The 20746-nt window shown below is 40.9% G+C and overlaps 3 protein-coding genes across 6 annotated transcripts; 2 read left to right on the plus strand and 1 right to left on the minus strand.

The window, feature by feature from the left end:
* Nucleotides 1–58: 58 nt before the first annotated feature.
* Nucleotides 59–6594, minus strand: LOC124053667 (ras-related protein Rab-19-like). The gene is made up of 5 exons (XM_046379049.1): nt 6461–6594; nt 5475–6374; nt 3225–3408; nt 2656–2759; nt 59–2567 (listed from the first exon to the last, which is right to left on the minus strand). The coding sequence occupies exons 2-5, from the start codon at nt 5667–5669 to the stop codon at nt 2379–2381; spliced, it is 672 nt and encodes a 223-aa protein (XP_046235005.1). The 5' UTR covers nt 5670–6374; nt 6461–6594; the 3' UTR covers nt 59–2378.
* Nucleotides 6595–7176: 582 nt separating this feature from the next.
* On the plus strand, nt 7177–14872 carry LOC124053666 (tetraspanin-8-like). Of its 3 annotated transcripts, none has more exons than XM_046379046.1 (10): nt 7177–7421; nt 8075–8140; nt 8683–8796; nt 8973–9047; nt 9164–9262; nt 13122–13208; nt 13688–13747; nt 13835–13918; nt 14184–14277; nt 14691–14872. In XM_046379046.1, the coding sequence occupies exons 1-10, from the start codon at nt 7341–7343 to the stop codon at nt 14786–14788; spliced, it is 858 nt and encodes a 285-aa protein (XP_046235002.1). In that variant the 5' UTR covers nt 7177–7340; the 3' UTR covers nt 14789–14872. The 3 variants fall into 3 exon arrangements, with proteins under 3 accessions (XP_046235002.1, XP_046235004.1, XP_046235003.1); XM_046379048.1 differs by having other exon boundaries at nt 7178–7421; nt 14687–14811; XM_046379047.1 differs by having other exon boundaries at nt 7180–7421; nt 14184–14829.
* Nucleotides 14873–16316: 1444 nt separating this feature from the next.
* pus7l (pseudouridine synthase 7 like) lies at nt 16317–20514 on the plus strand. Of its 2 annotated transcripts, none has more exons than XM_046379534.1 (10): nt 16317–16396; nt 16698–17526; nt 17682–17841; nt 17983–18202; nt 18390–18488; nt 18618–18699; nt 18826–18991; nt 19331–19457; nt 19792–19845; nt 19938–20514. In XM_046379534.1, exons 2-10 carry the CDS (start codon nt 16743–16745, stop codon nt 20316–20318), a joined length of 2073 nt encoding a protein of 690 aa, XP_046235490.1. In that variant the 5' UTR covers nt 16317–16396; nt 16698–16742; the 3' UTR covers nt 20319–20514. The 2 variants fall into 2 exon arrangements, with proteins under 2 accessions (XP_046235490.1, XP_046235489.1); XM_046379533.1 differs by having other exon boundaries at nt 16348–16479.
* Nucleotides 20515–20746: the final 232 nt, after the last annotated feature.

Genomic DNA, 20746 nt, shown 5'->3' on the forward strand with positions numbered 1-20746 from the left:
TTGCTAAACTTTACTTTTAAACAAAGGTTTGAGAAATGCCAGGGGCCTTTTGCTTCACCTTTGTGCAGAACATTCCCAGTCCAGTCTGTATCAGATCTGATAACCCCAACAAAAATGACTCTTTGGGTTTTCCACACAGTGAACTGCAGGTGCTCTTTTTTCAGTTAGTTATTTCGATGATGAGTTCAGGATACTTTTTTCTTCAAAGAAAGTAGCTTTTGGTCTCTTTTGTATAAATAATGTGACATTGTCAACATTGTGACATTGTCAACTTGTTTTAATAAATAAATTTTTTCCTGGAAATTTCTTTTACCTAAGTGATGGACAGACATGGCTCAAGCTAGAAAGCAGGTAGACACAGTGAACTTGTTTACCTGCAGTGCAACCAGTTTGTCATCAAATATGATGGGAAGCAGATGCATTGGGTCATACAGTGACTCATGGTTTTAATGAGGTCATTTAAGTTTCCAGACACTTTGATGGGAATCTGCCAGTTGTTTCATAACTGATAATTATCAGTCAAATTGCCAAATTGTTAAATGGTTTCATATCATTGACAATGATGGAAAATTGAGTCTCTAATTGCCAAGGTTTTTTTTGTGTTTGCCATCCAAATCAAACAACTTACTCCTGACCCTTACATTGCGGCATATAAAAGGTATGACATGTATTCAAGAAACAGACTTTTTTTTTTTCTGGGAGCCAAGGGAAGTTTTCCTGATGGTCAGCTAGCGCCACCCAGTGTGCAGGAGACCAATGCACAATAGTATGCAGATTCTCTCTCCTTTCGTGGTTTGCCACATTTTTGGTCATATTTACAACCAGGTTATATAAATTGTCTGCTGTCAGTAGAGGATCAGAACATGGACCATATTATTTAATGTTGCAAAACTTTTAGTTGCTCAAAGTTCCTGAGAAACTATAGACTCTAGAGCTATGTTTAAACTATGATGATGACAGAATTTTCACTTTGGATTAAAGGACAACTCTTCACCTGGATTGTCCCAAACCAGTAAACATTAAGGCAGATTAAAAGTATCAGTTTAAGAAAATATCAATCAGTGCAAGACATCCGGGTTATTGTTTAAATAAGGCGTGCCAACTTGGCATTACACACAAAGACAGATTGTATCCTGGATGTAAGCCTTGTCAGCTCCATTACTTCATCAATTTCACTGTTGTGTTGGCAGGAAGTGATCTTGGCAAAGTTCAGCCTTGAAGGTGACTGAAGGTGATTGTTTCTGTTTATGGGCATGCATGTCAATGTAGTTAATTGTTTCTTAATGCAGTCACAGATGTGTTAAATCACCTTGGTTTTTTAGTCTAAGTCCACGAGCAACCAACCCACAGTTAGAGATTATGTGCAATAGTCATCTAGTCCTGTTAGTGTTTAGTTTAGTTTATTAGGATCCCATTAGCTAGACACTGATCACAATGTGGTCCCCTGAAGGCCCAACAATTTCCTAAGATACTTCAGCAAGTGCAAATTAAAGTCTTTACAGAACCCTTGTTTTGCACAGAAAGTCAAACTTTGTCCTGCTTCATCACATCAACTGATCAGAAATCGTGAGAGCCCATTCAGAACACATTCACAGCCCATTTATAACAACGTAATACATGATAGTGATCATAAATGTGAAGAATGAAAGATAAAGTCACACAAAAACGTAGAATTCACAGTCTTCTGCCTCTTGACGGGTTCTCCAGGACATTTTCACCCACAGTGCAGCAGCAGAGGATCACAGCTCGTCATAGAGGCACCAGAAGAGGTCACTTGGGTGAAATACTCTGAGTCTCATGCACTACAGACTTTCCCAGCATTTCAGAAGTTTTAACGGCAGAGTGAAGCAAAAAGTACAGTAGATATGCACCATGTGGATTTTTTTCAACCGATTCCAATAACCTGCTTCTCATGGTCAATAGCAGTAACATTTTACAATAACCAATGAGTTCACATTCTGTGTTTTATCAATTTTGTGACCTTTAGATTATGCAGATCTGAAGGTAAGAAAGGCCCAGTATATATTGTTCATTTCAAGCAAAAAGACAGCATTGCTTTAGTTTTCAAGTCAGATTTTGATTATTTTTGATAGTGCAAACTTCGAGGAAACTTGAATAGTAACAGTCCCACAGATTTTGCAGGTATAGTTGATATAAATGAGTTTGATTCAGTGTAACTGTACCCAACACTGATTGCCATTACAAAACATGCCTGTTCTGACCTCCTTGTCCTTGATTTTGCAATACTTTTTACTTTTTTAAGGTCCTTGAGGCCTTTGAGGCCAATAATCCACATCTGTGCGTCTTTGAGCTTTTTTCCATTCCTCCTCCTCCAAAATCGGTCACCTGTCATCTCCCCTGTCCGATCCATGTGTGAATCAGCAACATGTCTTCTTCTCAGGTGGCATGTATGCCCCTACGTTGCCGTTTACTGGCCGAGAGTTGGATCGGAGAAGGACTCCAGGTGTGTTGTTGCTCCTAATGTCCTCCTGCTGGACATGAAGGCCATTGCGACCCAACAGCTCTCTGGCCATCATCATGAAGGCTTCCTCCACATTCTGACTCTCCTAGTCGCAGAACATGAAACAATGAACTTTAAATTACAATTTTAACTGACTTTAAGCATTTTCTCTGTGTTACATATACTCTCATTACCTTTGCAGATGTTTCTAGAGCAGCTAGTATGCCTCTGTCTTTAGCCAGGTGGCAGGCTTCCTCAAACTGGACTTGCCGTTCCTGCTCCAGGTCACATTTGTTGCCTTGATAGAGATATGCATGTAATTTACACGCTCAGGCCAACATTTCAGCGCACTGTAGTACTGCAGCAAACAATTCTAAAGAAAGTGTAATACTAACAATCATGTGTTTGATGTCATTTTGTTGTGACAGAAGTGAACTGAAAGTCTCCAGACTTGTTGATCTTCAGATTTACTTGCTCATGACTTGAAATAATAAGTTCTATTTATTGTTTTGTTTTGATTTCTTTTCTCTTCTTCTCTCTCTCTCTCTCTCTCTCTCTCTCTCTCTCTCTTTTAGAGAGTTTATCTCCAGAGTTCATGATATAAATCAGTTCACTACAGCAACACCACATTAAACCTACATCTATCACAATAAATAACGTTATGTTCAAGTGTTTGTTATTTTGTCCTCCTTTCGGCACAAAAATCACTTAGAATACCCGCACACATTATTTTCACGAAGTCACCAATAACACCCACACCCACCTATGAGAACCAACACTACATTGGAAGCTCCATAGAGCTCCACCTCCTTGATCCAGTGTGTGACTGAGTCAAAGGTGGGACGTCGTGTGATGTCATAGGTGATGATTGCACCATGAGCGCTGCGGTAGTAGCTCTGAGTGATCGTACGAAACCTCTCCTGACCTGCTGTGTCCCACACCTGCATCTGTTACACACACACACACACACACACACACACACAAGAGACACAAGAGACATCAGACTCCTTGCCATCCCCCTGCAGAAAATACTCCCTGAGCATCTGAGAGATCTTGCTAACATGGTAACGGCTAACATGGCAACCAATCCAGACTCACCAGCTCAGATCATTTGTTTGTACTGACAAGCTTAAAAAAACAGTTTTATTATTGAAATAAAAGCTTTGTTTGTATTTCTGAAAATAAACCTGTAAAAACAAATAGCACTGGCACTACTGTTTAAATAAAATAAATAAATCTAACAGCAATCAAAGACAAACAGTTAAAAGAGCAAACAAGAACTCAGCTTTATTAAAACACAAAATCCAAGGTAATCACAAAGAAAGTACAGCTACAGACCCCGATCACCCAACATTAATGAAAAGGAAACATGTATTTAATATCTGGTGGCTCAGTTACACACAGACCTGAATCTTTAAGGGCTGAGGTTATCTCACAGATAGGAGCTGGTTTTGTTTGAAGTTATTCGAAGCCTTTATAATCCAATTTATTGTGCTACTTTTGCCATTCAGTGATTTATTAACCCAGATAGATTAAATGGGAAAATAAAAATGGCTCTAGACTGTTGGATGCTGACCTCCTGCCTGTAAACATGGTGAGTGATACACTGGAATGGAGAGGACGAGGGAGAAGAAGGAAACTGTTAATCAAAACTTAATTTTATGTTTATGCCTTCATCATATAATAACCTTTGACATCACAGATGTAATCAAGTCTAGTTGATGACATGTTTGTTGAGATGCCATGAATTTTTTTTCCTGCAGTCATCTAACTGGCTTGTCTACAGAAAACAGTTGGTGTGTCTTTGTGTGTTGGACCATTCTGGACAGATTGCAGAGCCTCAATCTACCTCCTGATCAATACAGAAAATCAGTTTGCATATGAATGATCATGTCATCTGTGACAATAGAAGATGTGTAAGCCACAATTGAACCTAATGAACAGAGATTATTATTTTGCCCAGTTGCTTTTCAGACCAGAAGTACTAGCGTCTGATGCATGCAGAATCAGTGTCCACCTTAATCATTTACTTCCTTTTCTATAGCTCTGTGGCAGGGTAGAGAAGTCATTCCAGGTTTATTTTTGTCCCCACAAAAGCTAGAGTAGACAAACCTGAAGGACTTGTCCTTCAAGTGAGTGGCTGGTCTGACTTGTTTTGAACTGAGTATAACTGACACTGTTACCATAAGACACCTCCCACTGTGGTCTCATTTACCCCCCAAAGTAGACATGTCTGTCACATCTGAGTAGTTTTCCGTAGTTGCACAGTTTATACCATAGTTTTCATGAAATGTTTTAACACAAAGGCCTGTAAGAAGGCTGTGCAGCCTGTCACTGTCAGGGCCAGGTGACTCTACAACACCCATGATAAGGATCATGGCATTTAGAAGGCATTACAGGAGCATGATTTCTACAGCGTTCACCAGGTTAGATTTAAGACCTCATCACCACACAGATTAGATCTGCTGCATCATAGATTAGATGCAGCAGATAAGTATGACTGAAAACCAGAAGGTACCAGCTGTTTATTACACATCACATTATTTCTAGTGCTTCCCAGAAGTATCACAGCTAACACCTAATGATATATCTAAATAAATTAACGTGACTTGGACCCAGGTAAGCAACATTGAATGGACAGAGGATTAGCCAATTTAAAATGATAAAATGAACTCATTTAGGTTCATTTAAGTTTGCTAAAAATCAACATTTGCTCATAATGAGACAATGACATTTCTGGCTATACTGTAGCAAAAACACACTGATAAAGAAAGGATTTAACAGTTCGCTGTGCACACAATTCGCTGGCTCCTGGCGGCCCACATTCAGTTTACTAAAAGTTATTCAGATTTTTGAATGCCTTCTAAGTCCCTTTAGGAAACGGAATTCAATGCTTTTCGAGCCTTGAAGGCTGACTGATTAATTTGCAATGCTTTTATCTTACAAGCCTTCTTTTTCCCTTATTTTTGACACCATTTCAACACACACACACACATATACACACATGACCAACCTTAACTTTCTTCCCCTCGATGTCGAGTGTTCGTACACTGAAATCCACTCCAATGGTGTTCTGTTGTTTCTCTGAGAAAATTCCTGACTTGAAATTCTGAACCACGCAGGTCTTCCCTACGTTAGAGTCACCAATCAGGATGATTTTAAATAAGAAATCAAATGAATCATCATGTTCAGGTCCCGGGCTCTGCATGGTGGAGGCACAGCAGAGTGTTTTTCTGTCGATGTGAACGTTTGAGAATGGAGGAAATGATCCCCCACTTATATACTGTAGATCACTTGGAATGCTTGGACTTTGAGGCCGAGAGATGCTCAGTTGTCCCAAATAAAGGCTGTGTCAGACATATGAAAATGAATCCTCAAAAATGATATTCTGTTTAGAAGTTTCATTGAAAAGAAAAAAAATTCCAGTGAGAGCTACAGTCAGTCACCAGACTAGATTTCCAGCAGCAGGGTAAATTTTGTGAAATCGGTCCACATGTAACCTGTAAAACCAGTTCAGAGTTGTAAGAAAGTTTGTTTATCAAGAAGTAAAATGGTGCTGCTCAACAACGAGAAAGTGGCTGACAATCCATTTTGAAAATAAGATTTAAATGGTCTAGAATTTGAATAACTTAGAGTGTACACACTGTGAAGTATAAAGCACGCAAGCAGCAATATGGAAAAATAAGCTGTATCTGTCTCAGCTGACAGAAAGTGAATGTGTTTTCTTTATAATACTGCATTCCTGTGTGTCTTGTGTCTCCAGCTTGTTTCACCCCTCTTGTGCTCTTTTAGTTGGACAAAACTGTCTCAGTGTCTGCTGCTCCTTTCAGCTCCGTCTCAGGTGTTGACCCACTTCTGAAGACAGCACAAATCCCATCCTTTTTGTCCTCCTGTGCAGATTCAGCTCAGCTGTCTGCCAAAGGAAAAAAACAACTTCCTTTAAAGAAAACAAAAATGAAAAAGATGCTTGTCTGTAATCCCCGTCCCTGTCCAATCCACCTGCAGATCTTTCACACACATGTCAGCATTTTTCTTCCACCTGACTTTCTCTTTATCTCTGTATCCTTCTGTCATCAGTTGTTCGTGTTCTGACTGACTTACAGCCTCCCTCGTCTCCCGCGTCTCTCTCTCTCTCTCTCTCTCCATAGCACCTGTGGAAACAATAGAAACCCGCCCTACCTGTTCTATAAGTTGCCCAGCCCAATGTTGCTGTGGCATCCTGGGAAATGCAGTCAACATTCTGTAAATCTCTACTTCCTGGCAAAATAACATTATTTTAAATTCTGGACAACTTCCCAAAAGCATTTTAAAATCTTGCATTTGTTGTGGTAATCTTCTAATCCACTCAGGCAATAAGGCCACAGCACTGACTGACCGTATCACACTCTCAATGCTTTACTAAAAGTTGCATTTTGGCTTTAAGTTTGCTCCACCAGATTTTCAGGTCTATTGAGCGACTGAGTTGAATAGTTTTAGACTGGGGAAGTGTTTACATTTGATCACTTTTATAATTAGCAAGAATCTTTAACGCATTTAGGTCTTCATTTTGGACAGCAAAGTTTATAAAAAAGTATAACCAGTCATTAAACTAAATAAACGAAATCTGAATGATTTTTTTTTGCAGTCTGGTGAATATTTTGCCACTGCGTTCGCATGAGTTATTTGAATCATGAATGAACATAACTCCTGTCCGCTAACCCTAATGATTCCCATATTTCCGAATGCACATGAATGCGGCACAGCGCATCCTCATCCAGTACGTCACATTGACGTCCTGTGCGGATAAGTAGATGTCCTTACTGTTAAAATCATAGCTTTATAGTCTTAATATTTTCTTGATGTAAAAGGGCGTTTTAAAGCTCGGGAGAGAAGCAGCAGCATGCAGCGGAACGCAGTGGTCGTGGTGGCGGACAAAACGAGCCTGAAGAGGCCTTTTATTTTTGCAAATGCCGTGCATATGGTAGGTGAATTTTCCTGCTTTTGAATGCAATTTAAGCCAAGAGGCCCATTTGATTGATTAACTGTTGGATTTGCGTTATTTTGAGCCAAATCAACCGTCAACACAGGGTCTGTCTGTCATGCAAACATGCTACAACGAATCCCCTCCATCGAAACGATGTACAGTGTAGTAACATCTTTTATTCCAAATTGTTCTGAGGGTATACAGAGTGAAGAGAAAGAAAATAACTGGTAGCTGTGTCATAATAACGCCGGACTTTGCATCTATAAGAGGATAAGCATCTTTTTCCATCCCTCCCCATGTTTACAGTGTGTGAGATTACAGTCATGTGCAGTGCAGTTTTCGTTTTGACTCTGGTATTTCATTCTTATAAAGGTTATTATTTAGATCAGGCCAACACTGGACAGCATGTTAGTCTCTCCCTTTAGCCCGGAAATTATCCACAGGTAAGAGGTGACACATGAAGGCACCACAAATTAAAACCATTTGAGGCCATAGGCCTACTAACAAATATATTTACATATTTGATACTAATTTAGAGACACATTGTTGAACCCTAAGTATTTATTTCCTTCCCTTGTTTGCCTTAAATGCCTTTCACGACTCCTTTTCACAGTAGTTTGCAAACCTAATTTCTGTTCATTTCTCCAAAGGCGCTGTGCTTCTTCATGTTGACGATGACAGTGGCTTGGCACAGAGATCTCATACAAACTGGCAAAGTAAGACTGATTTCAGACTGATTTTCTTCTGACTGGGTGAAAATAATTTTGCACGGAAAATGTCATTTATAGGAGGCTGAAGTAGCTCCTTTCTTGCCAGGATTTAAAAAGGAGCAAAAGAGCTGCTGGGATAGCCTACGAAAGCTGAGGAATTATTTATGCATGGGCCATTGTGGTCTGCCGTCAATATTGCCTGGACACAGTGCAGCATTTTGTATTGTTTTTTCTCTGGAAGACATGAGTTCAAGCCCTCATGTTGGTGTCTTCCTTTTGAAGCGTCCTTGGGCAGGACAGTGAATTATCTTCAGGCACTGAGGGCACCTACCATTTTGAAGCCAACCCTGACCTTTGACATCTTTTGTAGCCAGGCTATGCATACGTCTGTGACCACAAAATAATTCTGTTAGGTGTAAGGAAATCTCTTGGATGAATTGGAACTCTTTCACAGCTTATTTGATGTTAGACTATTTTGTTACATAGAACAAATATTGTTAGTCAAGGCATTTGCCAGTGCTTAAGGCCTGTGTTGTTTTTTTCCTCAGCTGGTGTCCAGCGCTTCTGTAGTGATAATGTACATCATGGAGATCGGCTGCCTGCTGCTGTCAGTGCTTGGTGTGTTCGGAGCCTTTAAAGGAAAGAGATGGTGTTTGATTTTGGTAAAAACCTGCTTTAAGTGTTTGTATTACCACTGTGTGTGTGTGTGAGAGAGAGTTTTCTTGTATCTGAGTAGAAAAGTATAAAGGAAAAAGAAGATTTTCTTGTGTAGGACTGTGCTAATGTCTGTATTAATATCTGTTCTTGTTCACTTACTATTTTTGGTTTCTGTGTTCAGTATGCAACTGGGATGGCAGCAGCCAGTCAAACAATAATTATCAGAACAGCGCTAAGTTACCAAGATGTTTATGAGGTATTGTACTTTCATATCCCACTTTTATAATATTTATTTTAATCCTGGGATACAAAATGAGCTAGGGGGACTAAAAACCATCTTTAAATGGAACAATGTGGATTCTCTGTCCTCAGAAACGTGTGGTCCGTGAAGAGTCTAAGCTGCTGTCCATGATGCCACTTACTGCAACCAGCAAAGCCAACAGGACGCTGCTGTATAGTATTCAACGTGAAGTAAGAAGCTTTTTTTTTCTTTTTTTTTCACTTTGATGTTCACTGGACTGACTGACTTTGACACACAATCCAGATAATACATCCAGCTTTCTTGGAAGTGCAGGAGGGATGGAATTTAACAGCCTTTCTGGGCCATTTTTGTCCACCATACAATTAAGTGGTGTGTGGTGTCTACTTGTCTGTCTATAATCTAAAAATGTGTATCACATCTCCATGTTTCAATTTGACTAAGCTATGATTGTCACAGTGCATCCTTAATAGCATCAAAACCACACAACCCACACAAAACTGTCCCTGCCAGCTTGCCATACTTGACAGTTTCAGTCATTGTTCACAGCTAGCATAGTGTGCTTAGCTTAGTTTGCTAATGCAACCAGCAGAAAAATAGCAGTGCATCAGGCAAGCCACTAACATCTACTATTAACAGATTTGTTCTGGGCTCTAGCCTGCTGCTAGCTAGCTTTTTCTTGGCTGTCTGAGGCAGAAAGATACCAGCAACCACACTCCCACACCGGCTTGTAGCCAGAAGGAAGGCAGAAAACTGGAAAGGATGGACCAACACGTAAAGATGACAGACACCCAGCTTTCTACACACACTTAGAAGGTTTTCTTCTAAGATTTCACCTCTAACACAGACAAACACAAATCACACACAGCACTCAGGTGGCAGACAAAGAGAAATGAGGCCACACCTGTCTTATATGTAGTCTTTGGGGCGGGGCCTGGTGAGCAGGTGTGTCTTATCTTAAAGAGGTATGTACGTATCCTGCTGTGGGTGAATCCAGCATATCGAGCCAATAAGATCATGATTTTTAATTCAAATGTGAGGGATGATGAAATTGCCAGGTTACACCAGTGGTGTGGTGTCTACTTGTCTGTCTATAATCTAAAAATGTGTATCACATCTCCATGTTTCAATTTGACTAAGCTATGATTGTCACAGTGCATCCTTAATAGCATCAAAACCACACAACCCACACAAAACTGTCCCTGCCAGCTTGCCATACTTGACAGTTTCAGTCATTGTTCACAGCTAGCATAGTGTGCTTAGCTTAGTTTGCTAATGCAACCAGCAGAAAAATAGCAGTGCATCAGGCAAGCCACTAACATCTACTATTAACAGATTTGTTCTGGGCTCTAGCCTGCTGCTAGCTAGCTTTTTCTTGGCTGTCTGAGGCAGAAAGATACCAGCAACCACACTCCCACACCGGCTACATGTAACCTGTACTTGTAGCCAGAAGGAAGGCAGAAAACTGGAAAGGATGGACCAACACGTAAAGATGACAGACACCCAGCTTTCTACACACACTTAGAAGGTTTTCTTCTAAGATTTCACCTCTAACACAGACAAACACAAATCACACACAGCACTCAGGTGGCAGACAAAGAGAAATGAGGCCACACCTGTCTTATATGTAGCCTTTGGGGCGGGGCCTGGTGAGCAGGTGTGTCTTATCTTAAAGAGGTATGTACGTATCCTGCTGTGGGTGAATCCAGCAAATCGAGCCAATAAGATCATGATTTTTAATTCAAATGTGAGGGATGATGAAATTGCCAGGTTACAGATGGTGGTGTGGTGTCTACTTGTCTGTCTATAATCTAAAAATGTTTATCACATCTCCATGTTTCAATTTGACTAAGCTATGATTGTCACAGTGCATCCTTAATAGCATCAAAACCACACAACCCACACAAAACTGTCCCTGCCAGCTTGCCATACTTGACAGTTTCAGTCATTGTTCACAGCTAGCATAGTGTGCTTAGCTTAGTTTGCTAATGCAACCAGCAGAAAAATAGCAGTGCATCAGGCAAGCCACTAACATCTACTATTAACAGATTTGTTCTGGGCTCTAGCCTGCTGCTAGCTAGCTTTTTCTTGGCTGTCTGAGGCAGAAAGATACCAGCAACCACACTCCCACACCGGCTTGTAGCCAGAAGGAAGGCAGAAAACTGGAAAGGATGGACCAACACGTAAAGATGACAGACACCCAGCTTTCTACACACACTTAGAAGGTTTTCTTCTAAGATTTCACCTCTAACACAGACAAACACAAATCACACACAGCACTCAGGTGGCAGACAAAGAGAAATGAGGCCACACCTGTCTTATATGTAGCCTTTGGGGCGGGGCCTGGTGAGCAGGTGTGTCTTATCTTAAAGAGGTATGTACGTATCCTGCTGTGGGTGAATCCAGCAAATCGAGCCAATAAGATCATGATTTTTAATTCAAATGTGAGGGATGATGAAATTGCCAGGTTACAGATGGTGGTGTGGTGTCTACTTGTCTGTCTATAATCTAAAAATGTGTATCACATCTCCATGTTTCAATTTGACTAAGCTATGATTGTCACAGTGCATCCTTAATAGCATCAAAACCACACAACCCACACAAAACTGTCCCTGCCAGCTTGCCATACTTGACAGTTTCAGTCATTGTTCACAGCTAGCATAGTGTGCTTAGCTTAGTTTGCTAATGCAACCAGCAGAAAAATAGCAGTGCATCAGGCAAGCCACTAACATCTACTATTAACAGATTTGTTCTGGGCTCTAGCCTGCTGCTAGCTAGCTTTTTCTTGGCTGTCTGAGGCAGAAAGATACCAGCAACCACACTCCCACACCGGCTTGTAGCCAGAAGGAAGGCAGAAAACTGGAAAGGATGGACCAACACGTAAAGATGACAGACACCCAGCTTTCTACACACACTTAGAAGGTTTTCTTCTAAGATTTCACCTCTAACACAGACAAACACAAATCACACACAGCACTCAGGTGGCAGACAAAGAGAAATGAGGCCACACCTGTCTTATATGTAGTCTTTGGGGCGGGGCCTGGTGAGCAGGTGTGTCTTATCTTAAAGAGGTATGTACGTATCCTGCTGTGGGTGAATCCAGCAAATCGAGCCAATAAGATCATGATTTTTAATTCAAATGTGAGGGATGATGAAATTGCCAGGTTACAGATGGTGGTGTGGTGTCTACTTGTCTGTCTATAATCTAAAAATGTGTATCACATCTCCATGTTTCAATTTGACTAAGCTATGATTGTCACAGTGCATCCTTAATAGCATCAAAACCACACAACCCACACAAAACTGTCCCTGCCAGCTTGCCATACTTGACAGTTTCAGTCATTGTTCACAGCTAGCATAGTGTGCTTAGCTTAGTTTGCTAATGCAACCAGCAGAAAAATAGCAGTGCATCAGGCAAGCCACTAACATCTACTATTAACAGATTTGTTCTGGGCTCTAGCCTGCTGCTAGCTAGCTTTTTCTTGGCTGTCTGAGGCAGAAAGATACCAGCAACCACACTCCCACACCGGCTTGTAGCCAGAAGGAAGGCAGAAAACTGGAAAGGATGGACCAACACGTAAAGATGACAGACACCCAGCTTTCTACACACACTTAGAAGGTTTTCTTCTAAGATTTCACCTCTAACACAGACAAACACAAATCACACACAGCACTCAGGTGGCAGACAAAGAGAAATGAGGCCACACCTGTCTTATATGTAGCCTTTGGGGCGGGGCCTGGTGAGCAGGTGTGTCTTATCTTAAAGAGGTATGTACGTATCCTGCTGTGGGTGAATCAAGCAAATCGAGCCAATAAGATCATGATTTTTAATTCAAATGTGAGGGATGATGAAATTGCCAGGTTGCAGATAGCTTTAAATTGCTGCGCTTGTTAATAAAACTTGAAGCGATTTTGCAGCTTGTAGGTCCAAATAAAGTATGCATCATTCACAGCTGCAAACAATGTGTTCTAGTTGTGTATTATTGTTGTGGTTTATTTGTTTTTGATTTACTTTTCACTTGGCCTGTGTGTGTGTGTGTGTGTGTGTGTGTGTGTGTGCGTAACCTGCAGTTTGAGTGCTGTGGTCTTATTGAAGGCTACAAAGACTGGGGCTCTTCCATCCCTGCTTCCTGTAACTGTCAGTATCCAGGAAAATGCGTGAGTGTTTTTTTTTTATGGAAGCAGAATATACACCGTGGAGATGATTCATTTGGATTTCATATCTTATCCTCACACACTGTATGCCAAGTCAAATGGTGAATTTATTTATTTTAGTTATCTGGTTCTTATTTTCACTTGTTTGTTCATCATTGCTTTCAGAGAGAAACATATAAGTTAGTCACTAATTCTATTGCTGTAACCTGAAGGCACAATACTGGAAACCACACAATAAAAGCAAGTTTATTTTGTTTTCATGGATCCCCATGGTCTTGGTACTATGGGGTTCACACAATAAAAAATTGTATCCAAATAAAACTTTAATGCAATTTTGCAACTTTGTTCTAAAGTACCTATTCATTGAATCTCTTCTGAACCTTGAAGTAGCTCTACAATATCTAATAAATGTTTACAGTGTGGCTGCACACAACAGCAGTAATTTGTCTGTTTATGTAATGGGATTTTGTGCTCCTCACCAGATTCGACTACGGGGCAGCGCCACACTTGGAGCGCCAAAGAACCAGTATGTTTATCAAGAGGTAAAAGAGCTTGGGATTGTTTGGGAAGATCAACAGGCTTAATGGTCCTTTGTCTTTAAAATAAACCTGCCACTTTTTTCCCCACAGCCTTGCCTACCAATTTATGTCTCTGAACTGAAGCTCGCATTCACATTGGCGATGGGTATACAATTTGGAAGTGGAGTTTTTTGGGTATGTTTTTTTCTATACACATATACATGTTTGGAAACAGCTGCTGACAGAATTTGGACATTCTACCTATAGCTTCATTATATTCAAATTCATGCCATGGTCAAAATATAGCCGACATGAAACCCTCTTAGCTGACAGTGTGTGTTGAAGTGTTTAATCTGTGCCAGATAATTTAATTTAGGTCAGCGCACATTCACACAGATCCCAGCTGTAGCCATATCTGAACACCACAGCCTGCTTGTAACTCTCATGCTTCCCTTCCCAGGCGGTTTTGCTTGTCATGAGCATCAAGCTGATGGGCCAGATAAAAAGGAAACAGGAGTTCATGGCTCTTCTCCAGTCCAACAGATATGTTCCAGGTGCCTTCTAGTCACCAAGTACATTTTGATAAACACTCCCAAGTTATTATCAAGAATACTATTTGAATTTGCACATGTAAACACATTATGCTGTATACTGTATTCTTACTATTTTATGCCATAGCAACATATGTTGACATTATAATTTTCTATTAACAAGTGTTAATGCATGTAACTTATAATGGAAAGTAATCTACATGCATAGATCAATTTCAAATGAGCATTATTTTAGCCCTACTGCTGTACAGACAGTGCTATGTAATGAAATTAATTAATCTTTTACATGCTTTTCTGTTATGTCACCAAGCAGCTGCAGCCTAACTTGGCATTTTGTTATTTACAGTAAGTGTTGTATTATCCTGATATTCTCTCTCTCTCTCTGTCCTTCATACCTGGACATATTCACCAGTCAGATATTAACCCAGCTGCATCTCCTGTACCTAAAACTTTCAATTTGGGGCTGAAGCTAGATTCTGCTGACAAGTTTCAAGATTTCAGTGTTTTGACCTGACGTGTAGTCTTCATGTTCCACATCATCTGCACAGCCACGACCACATGGCAACATGAACAGCTGATGCTAAAATTCTTTTAAACATAAATATCCATACTGGTCTTAGCTCACTTATTGAATTTTCAGCATTAGAGCAACTAATAACCTTTGAAGAAATATTATTAATAACCCTTATGTAGCACCTTTCTCAAACCGTGTTTACAAAGTGCTTTGATTGAAATATGATTATTTATTTATTGTTGAGCAGTGTATTTTTCTTGGCTAGATAATCAGGTCAGACAAAGGAATGAGCCACATCTCTCATTGGGACACCAGAATGTCTTGATGCCTTGTTAATAATAAGCACATTGTATATTTGAAACTTCATCACTCCATTCAGTTTCTCTTTACACATGATTTTATGCGATTATGTCCACGAGGAGGAAAGGAGACTGTTTGGTTGCACATTCAGTAGACATGCAGTAAATCCTCAGTAATTTTGCTTCCAAAATTGTATTTTAAGCTTTGGAGAAATTATGGCAAGGCCACAGGCAGACAGGTTGACAGAGAATCTTGTAGGAAAATGTTTCAATATTCTTGCTGAGACGGTAACATACCAACTGATGCCACTCTCACCGAAGAAGCCTTTATGCCCAATCACTTCTAACATGACATGCTACGTGAACCGCCTGCGGTTGAAGTGTCTCCTTGACTGTCGAATGAATTTCATCTGAAACAGCAGATCCAATGTCTACCTGTGCACTTTAACCATTAATGCCTAATATACAACATGTTCTTGCAAAATATGGTATTTTTATTTCTGTCATAGTCTGTTTTTTATTTATGGAATGAACTTATGTAATATTTTGTAAATAGCAGGAATAAAAAAAATGTGATTCTTGTTCCTCTTGAAGTTGCTTCTTTGAGTGTAAAAACCTGTAATTACTCAAGTACTGTATTTACATTTAAGTTTGTGGTACTTGAACTTGAGTGCTACCATTTTATGCTACTTTATCCATCAACTCCACTACATTTTGGAGAGAAATAATGCACTTTGCCTAAGGTTACACAGCTGACACTAGAGTGGGAGGTGGAGGAACAAGGATAAGCACCTGAGCTTTGACTTTCGTTCTTCTTCTTTGATTAATTAAATAAGCTGTGGCACAGAAATACTTAAAAAAAAGTGTACTGTACTGTGAACTGTATTTCACATGCAACTCATACATCATAGGTTGGATAATCTTCTTTGACTGGCTTTTTCAGCCCAGAGTTCACCAATAAGACAGGGCATCTAAGGCTTTTTATCTGCTCATACCTGGAATCTGACAGCTGAAAACCATTAAGAGAGGTCTGTGTTTTAAAAGCAACATGATACCATAAAAGCAGGTTGCACAAAAATCCTCACAGTTCAAGTAAGTATAAGGATTCTTTGTGTTTCAAAGTGACTTTGAAATACATAAAAAAACAACTACAAAACGCTATGAGCATTGTTTAACTAATGTTTCTACAGTGTTGCTGCTGAAAGACAGTTTTGAGCCGGTCCCTTTAAGAAAAGTCACATGATGGTCACATGACGCGGAAGTAGACTGACTTGTGTCAGAGTTGTCCTGTTTACATCGCCGCGTGCAGGTTCGTTGAGTAAATGAGTGGAAACAAACACTTCTGTCTGTATTAATCCTTGATAATAATTCCATATTTCCGTAGAAGCACGGGTACGCAGTTTACTTTATTTTTTAAAACAGGTGCAAATCTCTGCCATGAAAGTGTAACGTCAATATGTGTAATATGGAATACCGTAAAAAAACGGGTTATTAATCTGTATTTAAGCACACGTAAAGCATTGGTCATCCTTTAAAGCCTCCTGGCATCGCTTTTTGAAGGTGTGCACCAACTCTGACTGTCTTTAACATTGTGTTTCTGCCCTTTCCAGTGACAGGAATAAGTGAAAACTCTGCAGTGTCTGGATGAAGTGATCATGAAGCAGGACAGAGATGCTGTGAACGTCCCTGCATGCTTCATATCAAACCATGAAGGTTTTCTCGGAAGCATCAAAAATTTAATCACAGACTTTGTGGTGACTGAGATAGACATGAATGGAGAGCGTGTTACAGCTGCAGTGGCCACACAGTCACCAGCCTGTGCCTCCACAGATGCAAACAATGAAACCAGTCCAGAATATAAGGAGAACACTCGTTACTCACAGGACGCTGATGATTCAGCAGATTGTGGAGCAGATGCCACCATACCAAGTCCAGGAAATTTTGATTTAAGTGTGATTTTAGGCCAAACAGTCAGCGAAGAGCTGGAGCAGTTTGTGTTGACTCTCAAAGATGAAAAGCCAGCCAAGCAGGAGCTCTCACTGGGATACTTCACCGACAAACACCACAGAGCTAACGTCCACCGAGCTGTCAGGCACCGCTTCCCTTTCCTCATGACTGTCACTGTTCAGCCTGAGATCAGGGTGAGGGAAGACCCAGACTACAGAGAGCTCTCCAAGCTGGTTACAGAGGATGAAGCAGAGGACTTCTTCAGGTTCATAGATGCCAAAGTACGAGGCTCCTCCTACACATTTGGACCTGATGACAGCAAAGAGCACAGGACAGCAGTCCACCACTTCATGAGCCGAAGGTTTGGCAAACTGGTGGAGACTAAAAGCTTCAGCGACCAGGGGATGACAGCAATCTCTGTTAGGCTGAGAGAGCATGGGAGGCCAAAGAAAAGAACCACAGAGGAACGCAAGGAAGAAGAAGTTTACACTGGTAATGTTTAGCTGCAACTATTTTCCAAATGAATACTTTACATATTATTAAAATGCTTTCAGACATTTAAGTTTTCAAATCAGATTTCCAGTGAACAACACTTAAACTAGGATTTAGAAATTAGAATGAATACGCAGTTGTTTTGTTTCTTTCAGCCTTTACTCTGTGCAAGGAGAACCTGGAAACTCTGGAGGCCATCAGCTACATGGCAACTGCTCTCGGTGTCCTGCCGTCAGATTTTACCTACGCTGGCATCAAGGATAAGAGAGCCATCACTTACCAGTCCATGGTGGTTAGAAAAGTCTCAGCTCAACGGTAGATCTGCATTTCTTTCATGGATTTGGTTGGAATAGTTTTTCCCTATTCATAAATTGTGATTAAATTGTGAATTGTGAAATTAAGGCCTTCTTCCTGTTGCTGTCACATATTTATTTATTTGGCTGTGTTTGTCACTAGGTTAGAAGAGAAGACAGCAGAGTTCAAGAAGAGAGGGATGCATCTGTCCCAGATCCGCTCCGTCAGCGAGCCTCTCAGGCTCGGACAGCTGCAGGGGAACCACTTCGACCTGGTCGTCCGCGACCTGAGACCACATGGGGCCAGTGACGCACACTCCTCTGGTGCAAACACACACACTCGTCTGGCAGCGTTGGTAAAGCAAGCGGTGGAGAATGTCAAGGTATTTGTTGTGTTTTTTCACAATAAACACTGATATAATTTTTCATGTTAGCCACCAGAAATTATTCACTTTTAAGTCACGTCTTCAGTTTATTTTGCTGAACTTGCATCCTGCTGTTTAGGAGTACTTTACATTATGCTCGTTATTTTTTTTGTTATAAGTCACCCGGTTTGTTGTTTTTCTGCAGGCCAGAGGTTTTGTCAACTACTATGGACCACAGAGGTTTGGGAGCGGGCAGAGCATTCAGTCTGACCGTGTAGGGCTGGCTTTACTCAAAGAAGACATGGTAAGTGTTGTAGACAGTTATTACATCCATGAACCAGGTGTACTTTATATTGTGACGTGAAGCTGAGCAGAGACTGGCTGCTCAGTCTGCACAGTACTGTGCTTATGTGGGTCATTGTGTGTGGGTCAGGTGGGTGCTGTGCGTCTCTTCTTCACTCCAGAGGAAGGCGATGATCCTCAGAGCCATGCAAAGAGACATTTCCTCCAAACAGGTGAGAGCAAGGACAAGACTGACTGTTTTAGTTTTTCTACCCAGTAGAAAATCTTGCTTTTGTAGTGCAGAGAACATCCAGTGTACAGTAGCTCTCTCTCATGTCTTTCCTGCTTCCTCACACCAGATAACGCTAAGGAGTCTTTGGCGCTGATGCCGTTGTCGAAGGTCAGGGAGCGACTGATGCTCCGGGCCCTGAACCGCTATGGTACAGGTCCAGACGGATGTGCCCAAGCTTGGCTCAGCCTTCCCCACAGCATGAGGGTCTTCTACCCACACGCCTACTGCAGCAGGTCAGCTGGAAGCAGCGCACTTTCTGGAGCTGGAGCACAGACTTATTGTACCATTTTATTGTTGGATGCTTATTTATCTTCTGATGTTTTTCTCTGATTTTTTGGAAAATCTGATACTAGCTCTCAGTCTGTGATGTTAATACAGGAGTGAGAAAAAACTGAGGCTTGATTTAACCCGACATCACTTGCTTTAATATTTTAAATCCATAAACAAATTCTGTCTTAAATGAGCGATTTTACTTTCTTGTTACAAAAACATCCCCATACGTGTCTGTCATAATAATTCAGAATCATTTCCCAATGCTTTTGTTGATCTGTCTGTCAATGTGTGGTCGTCAGAGTGTGGAACGAGGCAGTGGCCCACAGGCTGACGACTCTGGGCCACAGCGCCAGGCGAGGAGACCTGGTGTGGAGGCAAGAGGGGCAAGAAAAACTGGAGGATCTTGGAGAAAGCAGCTCACCTCAGGTAGTACACATAGAGAATCCACAAAGAAGACCTTTAGTGTGACACAGTATTCTAACTGTAATGTCCACTGGCAGTTTATAAGCTCTTACAGATATTACAACATAGAGTCCAAAATAATACCCATTTCATAGTTTATACAGTAGATCACACATTTTACAATACAAGGCATATTTACAGGGTTTCAAGGGTTTAAGGATTAAGGGTCTTGTATCCTGTGCAGCTTGTAAAGTTCCTTGAGGGAAATTGTGATTTGACTGACTTTACATGTTGTGACCTCTTGATGGCAGATGTTGTCACATTCTGCTCACATGTCTTTTCTTCTTTGCTTTTCCAGATCCATGTGGTGACGGACCAAGAGGAACAAGAGGGAGTGTACACCCTGGGACAAGTATGTAGTTCATGCAAATACTTCTACTTTAAATGCTGCTTATTGTACTTTTCTCACTACTGCTGCTGCTGTGTTTTCAATCATCCTGTCAGGTGTTGCTACCAATGCCGGGAAACACCGTGAAGTATCCAGAAAATGCCATGGGGGCTTGGTTCCAGGAGAGACTGGCTAGAGACGGACTGGATGAGTGTCGTTTCAGAGTCAGCAGCCTGAAGCTAAATCTGCCCGGCTGCTACCGCCCCCTGCTGGCATTTCCACACAACCTTCACTACCAGCTGCTGAGAGCAGGCTGTGGGGAGGGAGGAGGAAGAGGAGAGGTGACAGGAGGCAGCAGCAGAGAAAGTGACTGGCAGCTGAGCAGGACAACACTAGAAGGGAAGCAGGAGTCACTCGCTCTCACCTTAAACTTCGACCTGGACTCTGCCTGCTATGCTACTATTTGCCTCAGAGAGATCATGAAGTGTGACCCCTAGAGGTCAGCAGACATTGTTCTTATTGTATTTCTACATCACTGTTTGGTAGCCCTTTTGTTTGTTGTGTAAGTGTAAGACTATAAAAAAAATGATGTGCAAGTAATAAAACAAATGTGAACAAATGTAAATGTAAAACCATGTACATGTACAACAGTATTTGTGTTTTGTGCCTTGATTAAAGAAGATAAAAATTACACCAAACAGAGTTCTAATTTTTAAAAAGCAAATGTGTAACTTTGAGTCAATTTTCATTGTGCTTTTTCAAAAACTGGGTGCTTTTCTCCTCAGATGGTGTTGAGATATTTCCATAAAAGTCCTGAATAGCCTTTTAAAATAAGAAAGGAGCTTGAAACGAGTAATAATAAAAAAGAGGGCAAAAAAAGTCATAAATTTGAAAGCAATTTGTGGCCCAGAGCAAGAGCTGCCCA

This window comes from Scatophagus argus, chromosome 22 (genome assembly GCF_020382885.2).
Source record: "Scatophagus argus isolate fScaArg1 chromosome 22, fScaArg1.pri, whole genome shotgun sequence".
NCBI classification, from domain to species: Eukaryota; Metazoa; Chordata; class Actinopteri; family Scatophagidae; genus Scatophagus; species Scatophagus argus.

What these genes read in the sequence shown, in the direction of transcription:
- LOC124053667 (XM_046379049.1), bottom strand. Translation starts at nt 5,669, where the DNA reads ATGCAGAGCCCGGGACCTGAACATGATGATTCATTTGATTTCTTATTT. An exon ending in TGTAGTGTTGGTTCTCATAG is followed by an intron (nt 2,760 to 3,224) that starts GTGGGTGTGGGT and finishes ATCTCTATCAAG; the next exon opens with GCAACAAATGTGACCTGGAG. An exon ending in CTCTAGAAACATCTGCAAAG is followed by an intron (nt 2,568 to 2,655) that starts GTAATGAGAGTA and finishes TTCTGCGACTAG; the next exon opens with GAGAGTCAGAATGTGGAGGA.
- LOC124053666 (XM_046379046.1), top strand. Translation starts at nt 7,341, where the DNA reads ATGCAGCGGAACGCAGTGGTCGTGGTGGCGGACAAAACGAGCCTGAAG. An exon ending in GTTACCAAGATGTTTATGAG is followed by an intron (nt 9,048 to 9,163) that starts GTATTGTACTTT and finishes CTCTGTCCTCAG; the next exon opens with AAACGTGTGGTCCGTGAAGA. An exon ending in ACCAGTATGTTTATCAAGAG is followed by an intron (nt 13,748 to 13,834) that starts GTAAAAGAGCTT and finishes TTTTCCCCACAG; the next exon opens with CCTTGCCTACCAATTTATGT.
- pus7l (XM_046379534.1), top strand. Translation starts at nt 16,743, where the DNA reads ATGAAGCAGGACAGAGATGCTGTGAACGTCCCTGCATGCTTCATATCA. An exon ending in AAGCGGTGGAGAATGTCAAG is followed by an intron (nt 18,203 to 18,389) that starts GTATTTGTTGTG and finishes GTTTTTCTGCAG; the next exon opens with GCCAGAGGTTTTGTCAACTA. An exon ending in GAGTGTACACCCTGGGACAA is followed by an intron (nt 19,846 to 19,937) that starts GTATGTAGTTCA and finishes TCATCCTGTCAG; the next exon opens with GTGTTGCTACCAATGCCGGG.